This window comes from Xiphophorus hellerii, chromosome 11 (assembly GCF_003331165.1).
Source record: "Xiphophorus hellerii strain 12219 chromosome 11, Xiphophorus_hellerii-4.1, whole genome shotgun sequence".
In the NCBI taxonomy this organism is placed as follows: Eukaryota; Metazoa; Chordata; class Actinopteri; order Cyprinodontiformes; family Poeciliidae; genus Xiphophorus; species Xiphophorus hellerii.
In genome coordinates, this window is record NC_045682.1 from 15,720,382 (window position 1) to 15,747,684 (window position 27,303).

The window sequence follows — 27,303 nt, forward strand, 5'->3', positions numbered from 1 at the left end:
ACTCTGATTTCTAACATATGGAAATCCAGCATTCTCTATAGCGAAGGTTGAAAGCTCAAGAGGATAAATCTGAGGAATTTTGCTGTAATATGTTCAGCCTTTCTTCTCCGTTGTGTCTCTGTAATTTTTCCAGCCTGAATGAGCCATTCATGTCTCAACATTCTGTGGAAACAGTAAAACAGTTAAAATGCTACTTGACACCTTTTTTTGTTTCCTTTCACACCATCGTTAAACTTCTTGCTGATCCTACCTACAACATAAAAAGCATTTTTCTTTCAGTATCAACTTCCTTACAGAAGGTTGTTGTAGTTAGCATGACTAGGTGTACTTATGTCTCGAGAATTTAGCGTTCTTTTTAAAAAACAACTTAAGTAAAAGAATTGCTACGTCTTTGTACTTGCAAGTACAAAGACATAGCAAATGCATCTTTGTACTTGCTATCTCAAGTACAAAGACGTTCTTGAAATAGCAAACAAAGAGTCCTGCAAATGCAGCCAGGTGGCTTAGATCTGGTGCGTTCACTGGCCAAGAAAAAACAAAAAAACAACTTTTGAGTTTCAAGCAGCCAGTCAGAGCTTGTCAAGCTGAAAATCTCCTATTACAGTCACAAGCAGATGACTCTGTGTATTTCTACTCACAAACTAATTTGCTCCAATCAGATGAGTCACGTAATATTCAAAGCACGAGTAGGTGGAAGTATTTCAATTGAGCTCATTTGTGAAACACCTCAAGATAATGACAAGGCAAGGTGTCTACAAACACACACACACACACACCCACCCACCCCCACGTATAGACACACACTTAGTGACCATTCATGTAGTGCCAGAATTATACCTTTGCTTCCCAGTCATCATCTCCAGCCTACTCTGCAACAAACAGGAGACAAACAGTGACACAGACTGGAAACACCTGGAGGCTAGCATCATGCAGCCAGTCATATTTACAGGGAATCAAAACACTGACAGACGAATGTTTATAGCCAAGGCTGCAGGAGTATTTATGACAGGCGTTCACAGAAAGACCAGCAGGAGGGAGAGGGGAGGATGAAAGCCCCTGGAATTCGCTGCATTTTCCAAGGTGCTTCATATAATTATAGATGCTTCTCCTACTTTTCTGCGGACATTAATGCAAATGTCCACTTCCCCCCCACCCGATTGTGCCTCTGACCAAAACATCAAACAGAATGAGCTATCAGATGAGAAGCACTATCAGTTTTTTTTTCAAATCATAATTTTTTTTTCACTCTGCGTTAGCCTATCATTTTAAGCCTCGTGGTTTGTCTCCCCACCCCCCCATGGCACGGACTGCAATTGCCCGAAAGACAAATTACCCACCGTGTTGCTCTTTTAGCTTTGCTTTCTATACAATAATCAATTTAAAGACTAGAGACAGAGCCGACTGGAAAAACGTGAAATTATTCATCAGGCTCTCTCCATAGCATGGCCGTGGAGGTGCAAGAGAGTGTGGGGGGGATGGTATGGACTACCTTGTCCTTCGCGAGAGATAATTAGGGAGAAGACCAACAAGCAGCAATGAAAAGTGGGGAAAAGCAGCCCAGCAGCGAGAAAAATAAAAAAAGACTGTAGGATGGAGAGCAGTGGCTGAAGAGTCAGTGGGATCGCAGCGACTTTGAGCTCGGTTGTTATGTTTGGAAACCATGTGGAGAGGGTGTTTAGTTTGTCGTCCCGGCAACAGACAGATACACAGGAGAGGATGGAGGACAGACAGCTGGGGCTGGTGACAAGTAAAGAGGAGGGAGAAGAGGGAAGAAGAACTCTGAGATAACTTTGGTCGAGTCCTCAGGGGGAAACGTATAGTGCGGTTTGAGTAGAAATGAGCCACGCTCTGTCTTGTGACAAGTTTTTATTCTGAGACCTCCTGCTTCATACCAATTAAAGGGGCTGGGAGCTGCTTCACCTCACTCCTCAAGGTCTTCCCTCCTGCCCAACTCAATCTATTCTCAGCCTCTTCTGTCCTCTGCAGCCTTAGCAATGTTTCTCTAACAGTTTTGTGTATTTTACTGACTCGCTACGGCCAAGTCCATTTGCCTTTTTTCTTTTCTCCCCTTCTGACATTTCCATTTAATTAGACAGATTGACTTATTCACTTCCCTTTAATGTGTTTATCTTGCGTTAATTACTTGTATCATCTAGAAACTTGCATTTGCTGTGCTCTTATCAGCGCTCTTCCCTGTGGTGCTGCAGTGGACCAATTTCCCTAGAGGGATCATTAAAGTTTCATCTTTCACCCCTCATTTGTTTCTCTCCCCATTCACTCCTCTCTGGTGCGGCTCGGTCCAAACTAAACAAGCTCGCCGTTACACCGCATTTCTGTTCCCCATTCCATCCTTAAATCACGGGTGTTTAGCCACATCATGACTCGAATTGGGAGGGAATGCCAAAGACTACTGTTCATGGGCTAGTTCACAATGTGAAATGCTGCATAATTTTGCTGCTGTGAATACATTTACAATTTTATGCTAGGATTGTTTTTTCTTAAACCTCTCTTGGGTTGATACCCTTGCAAAGGTTTTCATACTCAAACTTTTACTGCAAATAAAATTGCAAGTTTTTGTCATGTTCGTCTGCCAGCTTTGCACTTCCAGAAATGTTGACTTTTCCTTGCAATCAGTCGCTGTCAGATTGGATGGAGAACACAGAACAACGAAACGTAACGTTTTATATTTGTCACAAGTTCTCATTTGAATTTAGGTCTACAGGTTTGTGATTTGATCTAAACCTTTTCATTGTACTTCTTGTTGTGTATTTGGGGCTCTCATCCAAACCCTTTAACGATAGTCTCCATTTTTTTTCCCGCCTTTACCTGATTTTCTTAAAAGCTGACTTTTCTGACATTCTATACGGATGCCAAGACGTTCACATTTGCTCCCACCTGACCAGAACATCTTCAGTCAGAAGTTTTCTGTTTCCATTTTGTTTAGAGATGGCTTTCTTCTTGCCACCTTCTAAAAAAAGCCACATTTATGGTGTCTAGGACCAATAGTTGTCCTGTCAGTAGATTGTCCTACTTGTGCTGTGATTCTGTAACTTTAGGTGGATGTTGGTCATGTCTTGGTAGATTTGAAGTTGCGTCTTACACTTCACGTTTTCGGATGATGGATTAAACACATTGGTTTATAATTGACTTTCACTTTAAATTCCTTCGGCCTTCATGATTTCTTCACAAAGACAGACTAGTAACAAACCTTCCAGCTCTGCTTATATTGAAACCACAGATGGACTCTATTTATAAATTAGTTGATTGAGTCTTAATAGGAGTACTCAGAACTGAAAACAAATCTGCCCCCTAACTATCAGGCTTGTTTTGTAATAGGATCTTAAGTAGCTTATATAGAGTCTCTCTTGAAGAAAATGTATCACAAGTCACAGCTGATGCCGTGAGTTTTGTAATGTGTTGTAGTGAACACCTTGTTATTCACATCAGACCTCCGACAAAAAGCTTCCAAATACAGCAGAACCACCGATCATTATGGTATTTTTTACCTGTCGTATTTCCCCTACTGCTCGACAATGCCTTTGCAGCATTTGCTGTGAGGATCTGCCTAAATGTCACGTCATTTCTGCTATCTGCACCTGCACTGTCAGCATGTTTTCTCGTCACAAAAAAAGTAATTTCCCCTTGCTTGAATAAAAAAATAAAAAATAATAAAAAAAACATTGTTATGCTGTGTATCTGGCAGTAAAATCTGTATCTATAAACCAACATATTATGGCGTAGAATACATTCAGTCCAACCGCTCATGACATTTTGGTATCTTTGCCCGATTTATGAATTTCTTTTCTTTCGTCCTATAGGCGGATGTTACATATTTGCACACGGTTGCTCCCTCTCTCTCTCTCTTTTTCTCCTGGGCCCTGAGTTGTCTCTCAGATTGATGATGGGGGGAAAGACTTTGGCACCTCAGGGTGCATTAAGATGCAGAACACAGCCGTAACTAGAAGTGCGTGCGTGCACGGCGTGTGTTTCTGTTCAGCCGCGATCCTGTGTGTTTTGGCACCAGGCTCACCTTTAAGCAAACACCGCCTGTTATGTCGACTGATGGCAGCACTTCGTTCACTCCGGCTCTTTGTTTCTTTGTGTCTGAATCTCCTTCTCCTACCCGTGCTTCTACACTATGTATGTCTTTGTCTGGCTCACTTTCCTCTTTGTTACCGAATTGCCCTCCCCATCAGCAACTCTTCCTGATCCTCTTCCCTCCTCCTTCCTCCTCTGCTCCTCTTTTGTGACCTGGGCGCATTCCTATCTCGGAGCATCTCTCCTGGGTTTTGCACTTTATTATTTTTCTACCCACATTTTCCCTCTTTTTTTTCTTTTTCTTATTTTTTGTGGTACAAAAAGAAACCAGGCAGAAATTAGTGTAGATGCTCATTCTCGCAAGGAGTAGCCCACTAAGAGCAAGATTTATGCTCTGTCTGCAGTGTGTAATTGCGCATACCCTGAAGTTTGCCCCTCTTTCCTTTTTGTGTACAGTTCATGAAAGGTGCTTATTTAAAACTCAGACTTAGCCTGAGGAAATCTTCCAAAACACCATTGCTGAGGTCAATCTGCTCAAACAAAGGTTTCTCTGGGCCAATACCAGAATACATTTGTCTCAAGGTCTGCTTTCCACTTCTTTTGTTTTGTCAGACAAAGCCTTTCTTGCAATCTCCGTCCTTCAGGGCTAATTCATTACACCTATTTAGAAGAGAGAGAGAAAATTTTTTTACAAATGTACTTTTTTTTGTCTGCGATAAATAGAATTAATTGACATACACAGGCATACATTGGCACCTCCCTCTGCTAACCATATTTATCTACTTGTTAATGCTCCCAATTACTCTGTCAAACACTGCCAACGTTTTGCCACGCTTATTGAAATGGTAATGAAAAGCATCTCAAACTGAAAGTCTTTCATTCGCCAGTTTCTAAGTGGATTTATTCATGACAATTTACTCTTCTCATGCAGGATTACACTAATGAGAGGGTTAAAGGGTGCCGTGTGTGGGTTTTTTTTTTCCTCTGCTTTCATGAGAGGGACTTTTGGCCCTCGTGTGAAAGGACCACATTTCCACTGCCTCCAGTTGTCTTCATTATCCAGAAGAAAAGGACCTGATTTGGTTTTGTACCAGTCCCATTCTCTGAGAAATCCTCTTCCTGCTATCTGAGCGATTCAGGTGCTCTCTGGTATTGACAATCAGCAGTTAAATCGAGGTATTTTGTCTGATTTACATCACAAACCGACTTAAATGCGTATTGTCTCAGTCTGAATACATGATACGTGTAATTGCTTTACAGCTGGTACAAGCCGCAAAAGTAATAAAGCAACGCTTATGTGCCATGGGAGCGGGATTGGAGGCAATCCTCTGGCAGAAGGTCAGGTCCCAAAGGGCCGGAGTTGTTAGTATAGATCTCACTATATAGGTCATAGTGCCTTGAGTTCAGCACTGCAGTGGTTTTGCTTGTGTTCTACTGCCATTTCAGCCCGCTTTCAACAACACCCTCCTGCTCTTCTTCCTGTGCCTGCAGCTCATTACTGTTATCCATTTAATCACTCCTACTTCCCATTATCATCTTTACAAAAGAGAATTATATCTTTAACGGAATTGCTGAAATGGCATTCAAAGTACGTCATTTAAGCCTCCCTGTCTACTTGGACAATTCCACATGGAAAAATGTGGTGGACGGATGAGTAAGAGCTCCTTTTGGTGAAGACAGTCATCTTCGTGTGTCGCCATGTTTCTACTAACAGCTGTGTTTTTTGCTTCTAAACGTGTTTTGCAGTGCTATAGTCGCCTCACACTGCCCCCTAAAGTCGAGGAGAAATGGGCTAAAGTGGAAATGAGCTCCATAAACCATAAATTCTGTGAAAAGTTTTGTTGGACTGATTTTCCTTTTTGGTTTATGCTTGAGACATGTCGTATTGAAACCAACAGAATCGGACATAACACACAGTTCATTGCTGTTGATGCATTATTCTTACCCCTTGAACATATTCACAAAGTCCAACGACAAAGTTATTTATGAATTTATTTATTATTATCCATTCACACAATAGCTATATTTATGATATTGAATTGTACACAGTAGATTTCTACTTACCAATTAGGGTGCTTCTATTTTTTGTTTTCAACTACCACATATACAGCTCTGGAAAAAATTTAACCCTCATGGTTATTCCACCAAATATTGATTTATGAACTCTTCCTGAGTAAAAACATTAGTATTGTTGTTTCTAAATGAAAATTAACTTGTTTTCTTTGCATCATTTGAGGTCTGAAAACACTGCATCTTTTTTGATATTTTGATCACCTCTTATGTTCTGCAAATAAAACTACATTTTTGCATGGAATTTCTCAGGCATGTGGTCAGTTGCTGACCTCAGGCATGTGGTCAGTGGTTCATAGGATAAAAGTTCAATGTTCATTTTACTCAGACATATATCTATAAAAAGTAAAGCCAGAAAAATTAATCATTTTAAGCTGTATATTCAAATACAAATAGACGTTATTTAGCCAAAAATACTCCAACACAATGTAGGATTACAACGAAGGAGGCATGTAACAAGCAGATTCATAATGGGAATATATTGCATTCTACATAAAAGCATCCTATATAGAACTGAACAGGTGGAAACAGCAAACACCGCCCACATGCATAAATTGTTTCTGTAGGTTCATGTGATTTATAGGCATCTTTAGAAAGCACTCTGTCTTTGTAAATAAAACGCTGTGCGGAAAATCAAAAAGAGGCTAACTTGATTGCTTTGGCTGCTTTTATTCCTAGAACTCGTTACACAGAGCTCTCTTTTCACAATCATTTCATGCCCCGAGGAAGGACAGACTTCCATGAATCTATTTGCACTTATTAAAAAGATTCGGCTGCCAGTTTTTTTTGTCTGATTTGCTCTCTGTTTATTTACTTTGCCTAATAAAAGCTCGGTTTGATTAAAACAAATCAAACCTTTGCTGATTTTATTTCTGTAATATACTTAAAAGTGATTTATTTAATGGATTTTTTTTTTTTATATTCAGTAATTGCCTGAAGAAATAATTCAAGTCTGTGTGGATGCGGAGGAACTTGTTGTCAACTCTAGTAGAGATGTGTACAAAGCCAACAAGATTTTTGTTGTTTTTTTTTATTGCAGAGCATCATTTCACATAAAAATGCTTTTTAAAAATCAACTTTTCAACAATCGAAAAAAAAGGCATAATTGTTCTTACAGCTCCTATTTGCTAATTTGATTGCACTTAGTCTTTCTCTACTCTGTAACATTTCTCAAGGCTGGCGAAGATAGGGAGTGGGATCTTTGACCACACCCCTTTCCACATTCTCTCTGTATCATGAAGGAATTTGTAGTTTACAACAGTACACAACATTTTTTTTTCTTCTTAAATCTTGTTTTTCCAAGCCTTCATACAATTCCCAGTGCTTTTGGAGAAACTGATTCCCAGATGCTCCGTCGTAACAACTGTTGGCATGAGGAGCTTTTCCACATATCATTTGTTTCATCCCAAACCTACCTGGAGTTTTTTGTGGCCGAGTGAAAAAATAAATCATAGTCCAAGTTCACGAAACACTCTGACCCTACATATGTGTAAAATATTAATTGAATAAAATACTACAGTTGCTCCTATTTTGTTGGACTTTATGGGGCAGCTGATTTGCGTGGAACTTAAGTTGAAAACTCATCTTTTTTAAAGAAATATTTTTCCCCATTCTATAAACATATCTAAATAAAATGTAAATTTTTCTGTGAGATTTTGATTCAAATTTATATTTATTTTGTTTTTAGATACTTTAGTTTACTTTTAGCCTCTCTACACCTGAGAAGTCACCAAATTCCTCTGTGCCTGTACATGTCATGAAGCCTTTTCTTTAATTAATTTATTTTAATAGTAATTTATTATCGGGAACATCATTTAACTAGAATAAGCTATATTGTTTTCTTTCAAATATCTTGGAAATTAGTTTTAACCTCAACCATTCATTGTTTTTGGAATGCACAATTTCACAACCAGGCAGAACACGCATACACTTGTGTAAGAAACCACAGATATGATAAAGGGCAATCTGACACAGGGAGGTTGCACCTGCAGCCTGGGAGCCCGAAACACATAGTTATCATTATGTGGCCACTCACAATAACACTATAAGTTCAAGTTTAAGCATGTGAACATTTTGACAGCTTTGTGAGTCAGCTTTGCGAAAGTATTCAAACCCCTTAAACATTTTTGCCAAGTGACAATCGTGAATTCCAATGCATTTCCTTGGGATTTTATGTGAATAAACAACACAAAGCAATGAATTGTGTGGTGGAATTCAAAGGATACATGGATTAAATTTTTTACACAAACAGAAATCTAACAATTTCAATTCCTTTTGGTCAATATTTTTTCACCTATTCATCCTGGCTAAATTGCCTGGTTGGATGGAGAGTGTCTAAATATGTAAACATATTTTCAGTATTGCAGTATATCAGCAATTAGATTTTGATCTGGACTTTGACTATGCCATTTTAAACATTGATGAGCTTTGATCTAGGACCTCCCTGGTTTCTGGTCATTTTGAATAAAATGAAGGGTTAATTACCAGGGCTTTGGGAAATGTGTTGACATGCCAAGGAGGCAGTTCTATTCACATTTGTCTTCATTCTCAGGGTTGTTGAGATGTTGAAAGATGATCTTTGGTCCTAGATTCAAGAATTTACCAGATAAATGGTAATCTTTCAGGATTGCCATTGATTTTTCTCCATTCATCTTCCCATGAAGATGAATGATCAGAGCCATTCTGATCATTCATCTTCATGATGAATGAAGATGATCATCTTCATCTACTCTGATCAGAGCCCCTACAAATGTCGCCACAGCTGAAGCGTCCACCAATTTCGTTTTCTTTTTCTTTTCTTTTTTTAAAAAAAAATTTTCCCCCTATGTGGCTTGCTGCAAACTGCTAACGGACCTCCTAATAGCTTTCTTACTGCAATGTCTTTCTTCACTCTTCTATAAAAGCAACATTTTTGAGTGTATGATTTATAGTTAATTAGGTTGTTATTATTAGCTATATGTCCGTTTAGTCCAAGCACAATAAGTTCTGGTCTGCTCAATATTTACCTTAGACGTCTCCTCATTACCCACATGTATTGACCTCTGAGTCGACGCAGTATCCTGGCAACCAAAATGATTTTTAGTATTTGACTAATAACAATTCAATATACAAGGTGGCGGTGCTTGAGCTAATTGTATCATTTGGTTAAAGTGGCAGCTCCAAGTACGGAGTAATTTCTGTTATTGCTTCTTGTTCCAGAGTACATCATAACTTATGTGCAGGAATGACTTCATTATAAATAACATATTCTATAAAAAAAAGTCCTGTTGTACAGTAATGAGGTTTTTTTTTCCAGTTATGTTGTAGCACTGTGAGCCAAATAAACCCTACAACTGAAGAAGTAAAGAAAACCCATTCATTTTTTTGGTTACTGACGATTTTCCTAATGCCACAAAATCTGTTTAGCCTCTGTTTAACCCGACTCCTCTGCCACCTCACTAATTCTCCTAATCTACTTCATGGCCGCCTGTCTTTTCGTATCTTTGCTCTCCTCCTCTTTCCCAGCAATCCTTACCTTCTGATAGAGGGATATGATGAACTCAAAGTATGAGGGAGATTGAACTTGAGGTTACACAATCCTTTCAGCTGTTTTTTGTATCTGCCTCTCACGAGTGATATGTTCTGCACGTACATCAACCGGATTAGGGTGTCACAGCTTCTAGAAACGGCTGAAGCAGTGCATCCATCCGTGCGCTCAAACCCCATTGCATTACGGTGCACATTAATCCCCTTGTCAAATCGCAGTTCATCTAAATATGCGTACGTCCACTCCATGCGCCCGTTAGGTTTTTCTTTAGAGCTCACAGAGGACTTTCTGTTTAGTTAAATGTTTGTGCAGTGGAATAAATAAAAGGTTAAGTCTGAACAAATTTACATACCCCTAGCATGCATGTTTTTAGTATATTTGCGACCTGTGCATTTTTCGTTTAATTGGATTTTCTTATTAGAAACCACTTTGATAAAACAAGCGGTCATTAAGTATTTCTTCTTAGATGCAAAATATCACAATGAAATACAAGCCCAGATCAATTTTGTTTTGGTTGGGTTACTTTCTATATTTGAAATAATAAAAACCCAAGATCATTGGCAAAAAAATAACAAATTGGTCTATTTTTTCATATTCTGACACCTTCATTACTTCATGTTTTTTTTTTGGCACAATTTGAAAAATATTTATGGGGGCAAATATAATCACAGTCATTTACACAAAAAGTAACCAATATTCACTTGTAAAGCCCCCTAATTAGGTTATAGTGGTCACAATTTTTACACAGTCAAGTAAGACTAAATCTAAGCAGCATGAATTGCAGTGAGGATAAGGTTTGACTACGCACATTTTCATTAGGGTACCTGAATGATAAAAACAAACAAGCAAAAAAAACAACCTGAACTTCATAAGTAATTATTTAGATAGAACCCAGCCACATTTCTAATATGGACCATGTAAATACTGATAGCATCTATTTATGTGGTTTGTAAGTTTAAGAACTTTTAATTTTTAGACATCAAAAATCACTTTCTTAGATGTCCAAATAAGAACTTTACAAAATCCCTATGAAATAAATCCCATTAAATTTCCGATATATATCTATTAAACACACCTTAAATTTCATCCCATCCCTCGATTACCCACTCACCTTTGACCTTTGCAACAGGTCTTAGTGGGGTTAAAATTACATGATTTTTTTCCCCCCTACAAACCGACTGGTCCATACTCAAAACAAAAAATTAAAACAAAAATAAGTAGGTGATTTATTTATTTCATATAATTTCCCATCCATAGTTTTTTTTATTCCACAGGTCAACTTCTTTTAGGTGTACAGGAGGAACAGCGCCACCTACAGTTGATGGTCACAGAACTAGGAATGTCTGAAAACTAAAAATAAAGAAAATTAACCCATTTTTGTGTCTGTTTGCTGGTGAATATGTTTTTAGAAGTTTCAACATTAAAAGGGAAAATTAAACCCAGTTTCATTTTCCACTCTTGTATTTTTGACTTCTTAAAAACCCATATGCTATTTTACTAGCCCAAAAAAGTACAAAAAACAACAACTAGTTGCTTCAATAACTAACTTTGTTTCTCATGACTGTTTTCCAATGAGAATATGGAATTACCAAAACTTTCCCAAATTGTCCACAACACATCTTACATTGGAATATCAAACTATGCAGCTGGAGCCTTAGCGGAGTGTGTTTTTTTTTAAATCTGAGAGGAGAAATGCTAAGAGTTAAAAGACCCAACAAATATTGTAACTAGAAGCTTTATCCCAGTAAGTGAGCCTCTGTGTTGATTTAATTGGCTCACCAAGCATAAGATAGATTTATGGCCCTGCATGCAGAAAAGTCTGTTTGCCCAGGGACTTCTTTGAGTAATGATTTATTTGAGGAAAATGAAATTCAAATAGGGTAGCTTGGGGAGGACGGGCAAGGGATTTTTGTTTCCTTTATAAGCAGAGTGCACTGTCTGCTGGATGCGGATTTTATAAATCTCATGTGGCATGGTTATGAGTTGGAGCCTCTGTGTGTGTTATGATTTTTGAGTTGGAAGACCTTTGTTTTCTCGCTACATTTGCTTGGATGCAGCTCATATTATATTGTTAGCTTTGGTAGTTTTCTTCCAGAGGGGGCACCGTGCCCTCTGGACCTTCTGGATGAGCGATTTTTTTTGTTGTTTGTCTCTTTGTTCCACATATCTGACCACCTATTCTATATGAGCTGCACATACTGTGTTCTTTTTTTTTTCTTCTCTGGAGCAGCTGTTTCTCCTGCAGCTTTGTGTCTCTGCAGACTTCAGTTCTACAGTTAGGAGCAGGAAAAGAAAGAGGAGGCGGTGGGGGAAAGATGCGCAGAGTTTGGGGGTAGGGAGAGGTCAGGAGATGGGATTGTGAGAAAATTCAAGGATTTCTTATTGACAGTGTTTTTATTTTCAGAGTTTGAAGGGGGTTTGAATTAAAACAGCTTCTTTTATAGGAAATCCTCAAAATGTAAGGATAATGATTTTATTTAATATTTTTTTGTGTATAATAATGTTTGAAAAAATATATATTTAAGCGTTGTATAAAGCACATTATTTTTGTTAAAAATACAATTTCTTGACTATATCAACAGCAGTGCCAGAGTTGTTAGCACCTTGATGATTCAGATAAGATAAATGTAATGAGAGCATGTTTATTTAATTTAATATTCACTGTTTTAGTTTGATCAAAGTGTGTAGGAACTTTAAATGAGTAAACCTTTAACTATGGCCTATTTCTACTTTAAAATTGAGAAGACAGGAGAACACACCATCTCAAATGAGACAGATGTGCATTGGTGTTTAGGAGATTCGTACGCTATGTCTCATTCTAACTAAAACTTTTCTGGCAAAACTAAACCGTCTCCCAAGGTGCATGGAGAGGGTCAAAGATTTGTTAAGTTAAAGACTTCATCAATGCTCAAAGTGCTAAGAAACAACATTATAAATAGACTAAAGTGTTTCAGATTGTTGCTGAATAGTTAGTCATCTACACCTGTCTACGTAAGCAGTCCACTCTATCGTGAAGGTCTCAATGGCAACCATTTATTCCTTCATTTTCATAATTAATAACAAATTCATAAGTTGGCACATATTTTGTTAATTAACTCTGGTGTGTTCAAAATTGGTCCAAATTTCAATTTAATGTAATTTAAGGCCCTTTACGAAAAATAAAATATATATGTATATATATATATATATAAAAGTTCAATCCAATCATGCACACATTCCAATTGATCCTGGTTATCTAACAAAGCAGCCAAGTTCAGTTTATTATTTAAATTGGATAAATCCAGTTTTCTGTCTACAGAAAGTCGGCAGATTTGCAGCATTCACTCCTCCTGGATGAACATTTTTTTCTCCTGCAATTTTTTCCGCCCGCACTTTCTACAAATATACAGAACTATAAGAGTAAGTGTGTTAAACACAGAGATTCCTTTGACAATTGGCTGTGTGTTTTTTAACTCGGATGAACTATTGACAAATGAAGGAGGCGCGCACCAAAAACTCACTGAAACAGCACGGTGATGCGTTTTCCAGTTGAACTTGTGGACATGATCACTCATCCAGATTCAGGTTCGTCTCTCAGTCAGGACTATAGAACTGTCAGAAACAACCCTCAGTGCTCTTGTAAAGCCATTAGCTATAAAAATGCTGTCACAACCTTCAGTCTGACAACTCATCGCTGAATTCAGTTGGGCAGCTTATGTTTGGATTTTAGGCTTTATGAAAACAAAATGTGACTTTAAGGTATTTGGAGTAAATTTGGCAGCTCATCATTTTGAAGTGTGTGGACATGTATTCTCCATGTTGATTGGGGTATTCCACTGACTTAGAATGTGTATTCACTTGTACTGTGCTTTGCAAAAGTATTCAGCCCCCTTGAAAAGGAAGGTTTCCAGTTGATGAATCAGTATTACATAGAACAGTCCTTCTTCGGATGTAGGGCTGCTCACTTTTGGTTGGCAACAAAGGAGCTGGGCTTGGTGACGGTTGTCCCTGGGCTGATACTAGAGTGACAGTGATGTGGGTTTGTGTGTATGGTAACCATACAAAACATTTTAATCTCATGGTTTTCTTTCAACAATAGATTTCTTCTTGGCAAAAGCCAAATTTGTGGATTGTCCAACTAATAGTAGCCTATCATTAGATTACTCCGCCTAAGCTGTGGAATAATCACCCTGACCCAGTTAGGGATTATTACATATATGCATACATATACATATACATTTAATATCACATTACATATAGACCACAGTTGCTGACCTAAAGGCAACGCAACATCAACTTTAAGCCTTCTTTGTGCTTTTATGCTATTTACAACATGGAAACATAATGAAGGTTGATGAAGCCTGACTCAGAAAATAATGGAAAAAGGGGAAAATTCACAGCTTAAGAAAGGATTACTGCTGCATCATCACATTTACATGTTTATTCCAGTCATTCCTGTGTTCTTTGGGAATGTCTTCTTTTGCTGCCTATGGTCTGGTATTGGTTGCTGAAGCAATTCAGTTGTGGGAACATTTCATTGATAGTTTATCAATTCTGGCTTAAAGACTTCAGAAAAGCATGAGTTTTTAATATAATGCACTGACCTTTATGACCAAAGAACCTGACTTCATCTATATTGAAACAACACTGGCCATCTTTCATGCAACGATGCACCTCTTACATCTAATTCATGCTTCTATGGGCTTTTATAGAAACAAGATTCCTACTGAAAACCTTCAGAAATGAATAAAAACACTGCGTCTTTTATCTTAACATAATTGTGCAGAACACATCACAAGTCTGTGGTTGCATAGTTTATTGCCACTGATTATGGTAATAATAAGTCTTGCTGATTGTAATAAAAAAGAACGGTGGTTTTGTTGCTTGACATTCTAATGTTTTAAAATAACATAAAAGAGGGTCAAATAAATCAAAGTGACCAGGGTGTTCTATTGTTCCAAAGAGAAAAACTTCCTTTATCAGCCATGCAGAGAAGCTCTCCTTTATTGTATTCTGCTGCTATGCTGTGGAGTGGACACCAAAGCGCGCGCAGCTGGGTTCTTGCTTGTGGTGAATTTGCCAGTAACTTTCAACACCCACATTACATTCAAGCAATACTAATGTTGACTTAAAGGCAGAGTAGGAGGATAATTGCACCAAAACCATGTGCAGCGGAATCTACAATACCGAATTTATAAGGTGAATGAGGCATCAGAGTTGGGTAAATTAAAGCTGTCAAAATGGGGGAAAAAAAGCTGAAAAAGTGTTGTTTTTTTTCTGCAGGGAGTGTACAGATATTCCCTTACCTGTCCCGTTGCAGTGATGGTGTCATAGGGAGTCTGTTAGTGCACCCCCACATGTACTGTCTGTGGGGTATGATGGTGTTCCTTTCCAGCCCCATTGGACTTTGCAGAAAGGATTACTGGGAGCTTGGCTGCAGTAGACCTTTTTTAAAGCCGGGGCTCAAGCTCTAGAGGACTAACAGCAAGTCAGACACTGTCAGATCCAGACTGGTGAGGCCAGGGGCGGACGCTTTGAAGTGGGCTGAGAGATTCTCATCTGTGGGGTTCGGGGGGGATGAGACGGAGGGAGGAAAGAAAGCGAGAGAGTTGCAAAAGCTTGCGCTAAACAAGCAGGTTTTTAAAATCGCAAAAATATGACGTGCAAAGGTATAAGATGCAGATTTATAAGATAAAACAAAATTACAGTGACTGAGTCTTCCCTTTAAAAAAAAAAACAACCTTATCTTAAAAATGCCAAAAAAAGAAACAGAATAACAAGATGAAAGTGGATTTAAATTTGTGAACATTGAGCTGTAAAGTCAAAGACAGTAAAGCGAAAATGTACAGAATAGCTTAGGGTTTGAACATTTGAGAATTTTCTCTCAAGCAGATGCATGTTTCCTTTTTATGAATATAAACAGTTCAACTAATACAGTTCACCCAGTCTCTCTTTATGTGCTTAGAAACCATTAGTATGACGTGCGACCACTAGCCCACACTCACAAGAACATTCTTCACTAACCATCCCAAGGTCTCACCGCCTTTAATCGTGCCTCTCTTTCCTCTCCTCTTACACTAAGTGCTGCACTATCATCAAAAATAGATCTTTAACAAACGGCCTTTCGGAGCTAATCCAAGCTTTCACATTCTACAGAAACATTTGGGCCTCACACAATAGCAAAAGCAGATGTGTAACTTGATTGCCTTCGGAATTATGCGATGGTATCAGTCAATCAATCAACGCGCACATACGTACGCTCTTGTACACAGACTTGCGATGGTCTCGGCTTCTTCCTGTCTGAGGTAACTTCAGCCTTGTTTCCGCGTCCCACGAGGAGGGTCTTTTATCATGTAACGCGGCGGTGTTGGCAGCGGCGAGGTGGGACGGGTCGAGGGGGGGGGGGTCGTCCGACAGCTGTTTCCCATCGGCTTTCAGTCAAACGTAGACAGTTAGTCGCAGCGGTGTCCTGTGTATCGGAGGGCCAACACGGGAGAGAGAAGCCCTAATTCGCTAATTCCAATTAGAAGGTCATTCTGAGTTGTTCTCCCATTGCTGCGTTGCTCGTCATGCATCTCTGACCTTATTGCCCCGTGATATATTGAAATTTGTAGCCAGAGGTGAGTGGGTTGCCACCATCTGGGAGTGATTATGCATTTTCCCCATTGTTTCCTGTCTTTTCACCCCTGCTCGACTCGACTAGCTGTTCTGCTTGCTCTGCTTTGGCTCCCCTCAGCTTGTTCTGGATATGAGCCCTCCCCTCTGCCTTGTAATTTAAAGCTGGGAAATGCTCAGCAGCAGTCACTCAATGCACAGTCGTCTACATCCGATCATGTCGCTCACCTCATCAGGTGAAGAAATCTTCTCAGTCGGAATGCAAAGAAAAAGGAGGTGTTCCCATCCCGACAAACTGTTCCACGTTACATTTTGAAGCTCCAACCCGAGCTTCCTTGAAATGTGCGGAGCTGGAAGCTGCACAGTGAAGGCCTTGATGTGCCTGTTGTTTATGGTGGAGATGAGAGCTGCCTGTAACCACTGAAAATAACACGCTTTTGGAATAGATGCAAGCTCGCCGCATCTCCGGTTCAGCTCTGGCTGCTTTCTCAGCACTCAGGCTACTCATTGAGGAAAGATGATAAATTGCTGTGGTGGCTTTTAGCCTCCTGCAGTGGGAAGCGTCCGCATCCCACTATTCTCATGAGCTATATTCAAGCGCATCCTTTCATTCTTCTGTAAGGCAAACAACTGTCTCACAAGTGTCCAGACTCATAAAAAGGAGCTTAGGATGCACCATATCAATTGATCAGAGGTTAAAATTGATCAATTATTCCCTAAACAGCTGATTGGTTATAGCAATGTCAGATACTGACAAAATTGAAATTCTTTTTGCATCATGCGTCTGACAAAACCCCGGCCAAAACAATGTCTGTAATAACCTCCTCTCTGTTTAAATTTGAATATATCTGTGTGTTTTTTTCAGTTTTGCGGGACGACTTCAGACAGAACCCCGTTGACGTCATGGTTGCCGTTGGAGAGCCTGCAGTGCTGGAGTGCCAACCCCCCCGTGGACACCCCGAGCCCACAATCTCCTGGAGGAGAGATGGCACCAACTTGGATGACAGAGGCGAACGCATCACAGTAATACACATTCCTCTGTCCATAAACATGGCCCAGTTCTCTCAATATGGTCAAAACTTTGCTACAAAGCAGCTATTCATTTCTTCTCATCAAAATAAAAATTTTTAACACAACTCCAAAAAGAGGAAAATTAACATAATTACATATTATGCAACTATGTTAGATTAGCCCTTTAAAGAAGTAAAAAAAAAAAAGTTTATTTGACATATAAGAAAAATTTAATATAGTAGCAAAATACAACAATTTAACTCAAGACCAGGACACAGAAAGCAAAATAAAATTCATTTCTGGATTTGTCTGACACTGTTCATGCGCACTCGCCTCCGATTTGTTTATACGGACAGCAGGAAGAGACTCAAAGCTCATGTTGGTGAAGAGTGACAGGTAGAGGCTCTCTGGGGGATGGTGATGGACAGAGCAGCTACCTCTGATTTAAGAAGAGGACCAGATCAGAGCTTGCGGGGAGGGGGAGGCTTCACAGAGGGAAATACAAAGGCTGCCTTTTGCTTTGTACTCTCCACGCGCCCGTCTCTGTCCTCCCTAATCATCTTTTTTTCTGTTTGGAAATTGGTCTTTTTCAGTGGTGCTCACTCAAAGACATTAGCGGCTGCACGGAAACCAAAGAAGTGCACGAGAAACTCGTGGCTGCTTCCAATGTTATTATGAGCTTTTAGTTAATAATGGGAATTTGAAGATAGTTATCTTGTTCAGTAATATTTAGAGTTTTGACACACATACGTTTTTAGCTAATGGTGTTTGAACAGATCTTTATATGATTTATGCAAACAATACATTTAAGCACATCAGCTTCCCAAAGTTTATTTATGATTAAAACGGCAATAAGAGTGAGATTTACTGTTCCATTTGTGACAAAGACATAATTTATGTGTTATTGATATAAATAGAAGATTGTGGAAAAATAAGAAGCCTTCAGTCAAGAAATCCCTTGACTTGCTTGAATTGTTAAGCTGCTATTACAGCAAACATGGTAGAACAGAGGCAATAAGAGTGAGCAACTTTAGTGAGATAAACATTGTTTTGAGCTACATTACTTTTTGGTTCTTGAGAAGTCCTCAGCTGCCAATTTGATTTAGAAAGTGTGATTTTCATTTTCCTAGAGATATTTGACACACAGTTCTTCATAAAAGCCAAAATAATACCTGCACCATAACCCGGAGAAGTTGAAAAGAAGGCTCAATGGTCGCAGAGCAGAACCGAAGATCTGCGAGACAAGGAGGAAGTTCAAAGCATCTTTTATTGACCATAATTGACCAGCGTCGCTCTGCCTGGAGTTTCACAGTCAGACAAACAAAAGTGACAAAATAAAAACAGGTGGATTAGCTGGATGATAATTTTACCCAAGACATGTTACAGTGGAACATTGTCCTTACTGCCCAGAAACTGGGCGATTGGCATGAATTCATAAATCTCTCAAACATCAACATTGTTCAGTCAGAGGCCTCTTCAGATTCATTGCGAGACTGACTGCTACCAGAGATCCGTCCTACCTAGAGCATCTCCATCACTACAACCCTGAAGAGGCTAAGATGATGTGACTTACAATAGAATTTATTTTGCCTTTGGTATATGGAAAATAATTCTGAACTGAATTGAAATTATGAAAAAGAAAATTAAAAAATTAATCACAAATCCAGCATCATCGATGTTCATGTCATGGATCCTGGAATATGTTGACAATTAGTGCTTCATCTCGTAACTTTAATTATTTACCAAGTATTTACTACCAGCATTTATACTATGTTCTCACATGTTTTGTGCATTTTGGATATATTTTAGGATAATCAAACAGGAGGAAGAATGGCTGCTGAATCAAAAAAAAAAAGTCATTAACCTTGAACTTTTTTGGTTTACTAGAAATTGACATTAAAAAAAGACTAGTCACTAGTGCTGCGATGTCAGGCCAGCCTGAAGGAGACTGACTAATAACTGAGAGGCCGCTGGTTTCATCCTTCCAGCAGCAATTTAATGGTGCATTCTCTCTGCTATGTGGTGGGTTTAAAGCGCCCACCAAGACAGGTGCTGTGTAGCATATAGCGCCTGCTTTTTGGACGCGGCCCCGCAGGCGGCCTTGGCCCCCCCATGACTCCTTGCTAACAAATGCCAAAGCTGCTTCGCGCCTTGTACTAGCAGGCAAACATGAATAGTTTGATTCCAAATCGGAGTGTAGGTGGGGAAAAGAAGAAGCCTTAAAAGCATAATAGTCTGGCTGAAGGTTTATAATTGAAGCCGATTCCTTGGAGAAGGTTTCAGAGGACTGGATGTAAAAAGTAGATCTGGTCTTTTGTATCGAGGTCTTAAGATCAGTGTGTTCTCCCATCTACAGTATCTACTCAATGCTGCTGCCATATCACCTCTAACACTGGCTAGCTGCTGACTATCAGTGCAGCAGCTCTTTTTTTCAAAACAACATAAAGACATCTGTGGGAGTGTATTGAAAATAGCTGAAAACAGCGTGGCAGAGAGCACATATCTTTAGCCTCTTGTGGGTAAGGAAAGGGATGGTGTGTGTGTGCATAGATATGCACAAAGAAAGGGTAAAAAGTTTGGAAAGGCAAAGCAGGCTGACAGAACATCTAAGGAACATCTCTACAAAGAGGCCCCCCTTCTTTGTTCCCAGGGTTCTTGTGCGGTGCTGGGCATGAATTATGTAATTTTATAATAGGTGACCTTCTGTGGAGCTTGAAAGACAGTGCAGATTTTCTTTACGCTGTCATGCCATCAAGTGCATAAAAAAAGTTGTTTATTCCTTTTTCTTTCCAAAAGGAAGTTAGCCAAAGATGGGTGTGCATGCAGGTGCCGTCTTACATGAAAGCAAACATGGCGTCACAATGAGAATCGAAGCTGCTGCGGATCTTAGCCACAAATTTAATTTGCAGACCGATTATTACATGCACGACAAACATGCCGCATCCGCCGACGCCGCTCACGCTCCCGTGACATGCAAATACAACTGTGCAAACAGTCGTTCTCTGCTTCTCCCTTCCAGATCCGGAGCGGCAAGCTTATGATCACCAACACCAGGAAGAGCGACGCGGGGAAGTACATCTGCGTCGCCACTAACATGGTGGGGGAGAGGGAGAGTGAGATCGCCGTACTCACTGTGCTAGGTAGTATTTACTCCTTTGTTATTCCACTATAGCTGTTTTTTTTTTGTTTTTTTTAACTGCTTCACTTAGTCTAACTCCCCTCACAGCTCACTTGCTTTGGTTTGCCAGACCACTTTATATAAAACTGTTGTCACTAGGGTATAGTAATAACCGGTTAATTATGCTGATTACGCCGCCATCTCAGTCTGGCAGCGTTGGAGAGGTTTTCCCACAAAACAAGTGCCGAACGTCTGCTCCCGCTGCATCCAACGTTACGACCCTTTCAGCGTAAGAGCTCCCCACGGAGCCGTGCTTCTGACACTCTCTGCATGCTCTAATGCCTAAACACACCCTCCATTCTCAGTCTCTCAACCCCATTTTTCACTAACACTTTCCATCTCAGAAGAGCTCTTATCAGCGCCAAATGGTTAGATGACCTTGGTGTGAGTTTGTAGATGTAGCAGTGTAGTGGCTGTAGTGCTGCCGAGTCCCTCATGGGTGGAAAGGTAATCCCGCAAAACAGATGTAGGGAAGCATACACCTGCTGTACGCACAAATGTAGCAGCTGAAAAGGTAAATACATAGGCTGGTATTTGCATGAAGGGCTTTTGCTTTTTCTGTTGTTCGGATAAGGCAGTTTGGTTACTTTTCTTCTTTTTTTTTGTGCCAAATAAGGACGAGGTTGCTTGCAAAACTGCATGTAGGATTTATAGACTCCTCAAGGAATGAATAAATAATGATTATATTTTCTTTTTTTAATTAAAAAATCAGCTCAAACATACAAACAAAAATTCTGTGAGTTATTCGTAGACAAATGTCAGCAATCCTTGTTCCTGGTTTTTCTGGCACTGCTTGCAAAGCTTTAGGTGCATTTATAGCTCATAATCTTTCCTCTCTATGGATCTTTCTCTGCATTGATCCAAACCAACGGGTTGCAGCATGTCTTTAAATAATGAAGGACCAGCGCTGCTTGATCGAGGTAGAACATTTTTTATTTTTCATTTTTGGTGAGATTTTCACCTCTGAGTAGCACCCGGGCTTGAATATTCTCACCACGTTTCCCTGTGAGCATAATTTTCTCTTTTCAGTTCATCCATCCATCCATTTTCTGTACACCCTTGTCCCTTAGAGGGGTCAGGAGGGGTTCTTTTCAGTTCATCTTCTCAAAAACAAGCTTTTTTTTCCTGCAACAAATCTGTAGCTTCAATCAACAGGTGTTCCTTTCCAGGTTGGGATCTGATCTGCTCCTTTCAGTTGCTGCTTCTGGAGTTTCATAAGCTAATATGAATAAACCAGACACCTGCCCTCTAAGCTGCTGCATTTGTGTGCACAGTTATACTTACATTTATGATTGTTCACTCCTTCATAAATATCAGAATGATACCTTCATACATAAATTCATATCACTGTCCCTTGTAGAGCTGATACATCTCCACTACGAGACTAGAGAGGAGCAGAACTAAAGGTTTTTATAACATAACTGTAGTTTAAGAAAAATAAGTTGCTGCTCCTGATTTTAAAGCTTTTGGGGGAAAGTAAAAGTTATTCAATTCAATGGAAAATTTCTTATTAAAAATGTCATTTAAAAAGCCAGTAACTATCATTAATTTTGCACTATGTGTATGAGAGAGTGATTAAAAAAAAGTACCACCAAAGAGCTGGAGTGACAAGATTCATAGTTTAAATAGTGTTTTACAACTTGTATTATTAGCCATAAATGGGATTGGCATGGATACCACAGTTAGCACATTTAGCACATTTCACCCTGTTAGCACAGTTTCCCTCCCTCTGCTGTCTAAGAAAACAGCAGAAAACGGTTTTCTGCTGTTTCCACTGTCCGCTGTCGCCCACATAATGTGCATAACTGCATGCGTTCTCTTTTTCTGATACTTTTCTTTAAACATGTGAAAAGGCTGTGAGTGATCCTAATAAATCAGCCATTTCTAAAATAATCACATTAGCCCATTTAGCACCAAATCCCCAATCTATCATATTTGCCACATCTAGATATCTAGAGTTACTTCCATGTGAGTCACTGATTTGCTACTTGTTGTAACATGTAGACATGAAATGATTCATTTAACAAAAAAACCAAAAACAATAAAACGACAATGTACAGTATATTTCCCTTTTTCATGTCTTTCATTCTAAATGTGCATAATTTGTTGCTTCCTTTCATGTTTTTCGTTTATGTTGGTCAAAATATAATTTGCTGAAAATGGTGGACACACTCTTTTCCTCTTTTCTCTGATCAGCCTCTTCTCCACAGGCACCACAAATACCGTGGCGAGATTGATGATCGCGTTGATATATCTGTGTCTTCTTCCTGTTGTTCTGCCCTTCAGAGCGGCCAACCTTCGTGAAGCGCCCCAGCAACGTGGTGCTGCTGGCGGACGAGAGCGTGGAGTTCCACTGCGTTGTTCAAGGAGACCCCGTCCCCACCGTCCGCTGGAGGAAAGATGACTCTGACCTACCTAAGGGCAGGTGATGTACAGAAACACTCCACTTTTAAATTACAACGCACACATGGTGTTTTTCAGCTTCTTGTCTTATCTCTTGAGTCTTTGTGCCCACAGATTTGAAATCCTGGAGGACCACACTCTGATTGTTCGCCAAGTTGCCTCTCCAGATGAGGGCTCCTACACGTGTATGGCAGAGAATATGGTCGGGAAATCTGAAGCATCTGCCACCCTCACTGTACACGGTCAGTACAAATGTCAGATAAGATATCCAACACCTTCTCTCGAGAAGCTTAGCGACAAAGGTTGTTTTTTTTTTTTTTGTTCAAAAGTGGAGCGACTCTCGGATAGCTCACTCCCTCTTGTTCTTAGCACGGCACCGACATTTTATTTGCTTCTTTTTAGTTTCCTACAAAATCTGCAACATTCAATGCGTCTCATTAACAGGCGATGCAAATTGCAGCACTTTGTTTACGGGGAGTCTGAGGAAACGTTAACCTGGCCAGAAGAAAACAGATTCATTTGGTCCGAGCTGTTCTGCCTCCATGGCACCTTCAGATATGTAAAATGAGAAGTAAGACAGCTCGTAGACCCGTTCAATTAAACACATTGCTTTGTCGCTGTGGGTGAAATATACCAAGGCCGGTAGGACTTAATTAAAGATAAGGTAGCAGTGGTTGCTTGCTGGGAAGTGGCATGGTTCCAATTACATTTTCTTCCCTTTTCTCTGCAAACCTTAGAAAAAAAAAAAAAAAAACAGGCTTCAAGGGGTACCGGAGCTGATTTTCTTTGTGGTGAAGGAAAGAGGTGCAGCCAAGTGACAGATCAGTAGAGTCTTAATAATTCAAGTGAGCAGCACGGTATCTAAATATAGGGATGTCTCATAATGAAATGGAAAATAAAACTTTAGGTTAAGTTAGAGCCACAGCAGAAGTTCCTTTCATAAATTTGCAATAGAACTACTAAGCAATAAGAGATAATCCTGGGAGTCAGAGTTTTAAATTAGGAAGGTTCCTTTAGGGAAGTTAAAACGTTTTTGTGTCTCCTTCCTGAAACAGTGATTAATTTTGATCTCTCAGAGCTTTAAGTCATCATTAGTTTTAATCTAAATTAGCCTCTATGTTTACTAATCCCATGGCTTCAATCATTTTTCTCATATTTTATACTTTGTTTAAATAGAAGAGCTCAGCAGCCATCAACCTTCATGTGGTCTTCTGCTGCTGTAGCCCTTTAAGGTTAATAGTGTTGTGTTCCTTTAAACAGTGTTTTCTGCTCATTTTGGTTTGTATTTAGTGTTTGTTTGAGTTGCCTCTGCATCATCTCCACGTTCTCCACTGACCTTTGACGACAACATATTTTTGTCCAAACATCGTACCTTTGTGACTTGTTGTATTTTCAATTTTTTCGAAAAACTGTAAACCCGAGTGACAGTTGCGTGTGAAAGTTGCAGTGGATCAGCAGTTTACTCTGAGCACGCTGTCTGGCAATAGCAACCATGCCACGTTCAAAGTAACTTAAATCCCCTTTCTTCCCATTTGGATGCTCACTTTGAACTTCAGCGAGTCGTATTCACCATTCTGGACGCCTAAAGGCACTTGCTTGCTACCATGTGACTGGCAGATTTGCTGTGTTAATAAGTAATTGAACAGGTTAGCTGGTGAGTGCAATGTTTTTCCTTTTTATGAAGGATGTACTACCGCTCTTGTCTTATCTTCAAAGGAAAATAATTAATGAGATCACCATTTTTTTTTGTTTTCGTTCAAGCAACAGTGATAAAAGAAACATCCTGCAATGTATATGTAAGCTTCAGTACGTGTATAAGGCAGTAATGTGTTTAAAAACTCAGTGCAACTTTCTAAGGCAGGATGCCATCTTCAACTCCACTCAAATCCACAGAACAAAACCTGACGGCCTTAGATTAAAGTGCATTCAGACTGGCCTTTCACATGTTTACACAGTCATACACGTTCAACTTCAAAGCAGATTGAATGAATTGAGAATAAAACAATTAATTAGCCTTTATTTAAACAAGCAAGATTAACAACAATTTCCTATTTTCAACTGTGGCTTGGCAAATAGCAGGGCCTAGCCTGGAGGGAGAGAAGAAAAGAAAATCATACACTGTGCTTTGCGACATGATTTGTACCCCTTGAACGTTTTCACATTTTCTCACAGTACAACCACAATCGTTAATGTGCTCTCTTTTATTTTTACGTTTTGCCTTTTTTTTTTTTTTTACAAATCAAAAACTGAAAATTTTGGGACTGATACCATTTGATAAATTTCTCTACTACATTATCCCTACTGGGATGTCTATAATATGAAGCTTTCCATCAAATCTCACTGACCAGAGCTAAAATTTTATTAAAACTATACATTTTCCTTCCACTTCACACTACCTTAGGTTTGTCTATCATACAAAACCTCAAATACATTAGATACAAAGACATTGAACATTCTCACATTTTGTCACGTTACGACCACAGAGCCTACAGTACATACTCTTACAAGAGACTGTACATGATGGGAGATTCATAGGAAATAGTTTAAACCATGATATAGTCAAGGAAAAGTGAGAGATGCTACGGATGAGAATCAAAGGCAGGTGTGAAAAGAATGCGAAGATGCTTAAAATAACTCAAGGAAAACAATAAGCTTGGAGTAAGGGGATTATTTTGTTGTCATCCAGTCAGAAGATGTTGCTGTATGGTTAAGTTCTGCATCACTCATTCCACTGTTCTTTGTTTCTTCCTTCTCTTCCAGTCAACACGGGTAAGTTGTCTTCCATCCCTCATCCACCATCAGACAGCAACAGGAAATCATGAACCTGTCTCACTGTTATTCCATCCACCACTACAGTATGTAATGCATAATATGTGTGGGTAAAAAAAAAAAAGAGAGAGCATTTTATATGCACTTACGGATGTTCTAAAAACACTGAATGATCAAAATGTGTTAGGCTGCCAATTAATTAGAGCTTCCCCTCTTCTGCAGTGCCCCCCGCCTTCGCCGTTCGCCCCAGGAACCAGGTGGTGTCAGTAGGCAGGATGGTCACCTTCCAGTGCGAAGCCACGGGCAACCCACAGCCAGCCATTTTCTGGCAGAGGGAGGGCAGCGAGGTGAGACTGACCCAACCCCCCTCTTGTTCTGCCATCCCACTAAATCACTGCTCGGTGTAAATAAAGATAACGAGGGGGCTTCTAACTGCAATTTGCCTCTCTTCTCCAGAGTCTTCTGTTCTCCTACCAGCCGCCACAGCCCTTCAGCCGTCTGTCTGTCTCCCAAATGGGCAGCTTAACCATTACGGATGTTCAGCGCTCTGACGCGGGCTTCTACATCTGCCAGGCTCTCAACATAGCTGGCAGTGTCATTACTAAAGCTCTGCTAGAAGTTACAGATGGTGAGTAACGGAGAAAGAGGCCAAATGAGACGACTTTTGCTTCGGTCTGCTGATTCTTGATTCGCAGCTCCTTTTTTTCCCTAATGACTTCGGCAAAACATTGATTGACACAGTTTTGGAAAAGAAAGTGTGTGTTTTAAACTTTAGGTTTTACTTATCAGAGCTTCATCAAAATTATAAAGTTCTAGCACTATTTAAATTGAACCTCAAAGCACTATGGAGAATATAGATTTCTGGATTACTTGTCAACTACAAAGCATGCAGACCCCTCAGGTCTTCAGAGACCTGGTTACTCCGTGTTTCCTGGACTAGAACTTATCAATGTACTTTTTTTTCTTCTTTTTTTTTTATGCTCCTGAGCTCTGGAGCGAACGCCCTGCTGACTTGAACTGTGCAGAAACCTTTGAATTCTTTAAATCAAGACTCATAACATTTTAGGTTAGAGTAAGTTTTGTTTAAAGAACTTGACCAATAAACTGTTTGCTTGTTTGATGTGATAGGATCAGTTAAAAATTGAAAACTGAACTTCAATCTGAATTCGGATACAAATTTGCCTATCACATACAGTATGTATTCTAACATCAGTGTTCATGCAATGTTTACAAGTATATGGTTCTGCTTTAAGCAAATTTTTGAATGTCTTATTTATTTATTTATTTATTTATTTATTTATTTATTTATTTATTTAGTTAGTTAGTTAGTTAGTTAGTTAGTTAGTTAGTTAGTTAGTTAGTTAGTTAGTTAGTTAGTTAGTTATTTTGTCTTTCTTTCAATGGCCAGTAAAGCAGTTTGGAAAGCCTTCCTCCTGGAGCGATGCATAGATAAACATGCCTTGCCTTACCTCAAGTATACAAAAATCTTATTATTTAAAAAGCAAACATGATTCCAAGACTTCTGGAATAATGTCCTTTGGTCAAATAAAGCTGAATCAGATGTCCTATGCGCAGCTTGTTTTGGTGAAAACTAAACATAGCAGCAAATCTACAAGAATGGTTGGGGGAAAAAATAAAATAAAAAATCAGACGCTGTATGCAGTTAAAATGGATCCGTATGCAAGAGCAAACAACGTTTAACAAACAACGGGTT

General features: G+C 39.4%; 1 protein-coding gene across 4 annotated transcripts in view; it reads left to right on the forward strand.

The window, feature by feature from the left end:
* LOC116728228 (roundabout homolog 1-like) overlaps window positions 1-27,303 on the forward strand; it is a 104,546-nt gene that overhangs the window by 59,405 nt on the left and 17,838 nt on the right. For 3 of the 4 annotated variants that reach the window (XM_032576155.1, XM_032576158.1, XM_032576159.1), the window contains 7 exons: window positions 17,094-17,251; window positions 20,259-20,379; window positions 22,704-22,842; window positions 22,935-23,062; window positions 25,581-25,589; window positions 25,812-25,936; window positions 26,046-26,217. In XM_032576155.1, the coding sequence (XP_032432046.1) occupies window positions 17,094-17,251; window positions 20,259-20,379; window positions 22,704-22,842; window positions 22,935-23,062; window positions 25,581-25,589; window positions 25,812-25,936; window positions 26,046-26,217 (852 nt within the window). The remainder of the gene's footprint in view (window positions 1-17,093; window positions 17,252-20,258; window positions 20,380-22,703; window positions 22,843-22,934; window positions 23,063-25,580; window positions 25,590-25,811; window positions 25,937-26,045; window positions 26,218-27,303) is intronic. The other variant, XM_032576156.1, reaches the window with a different exon arrangement.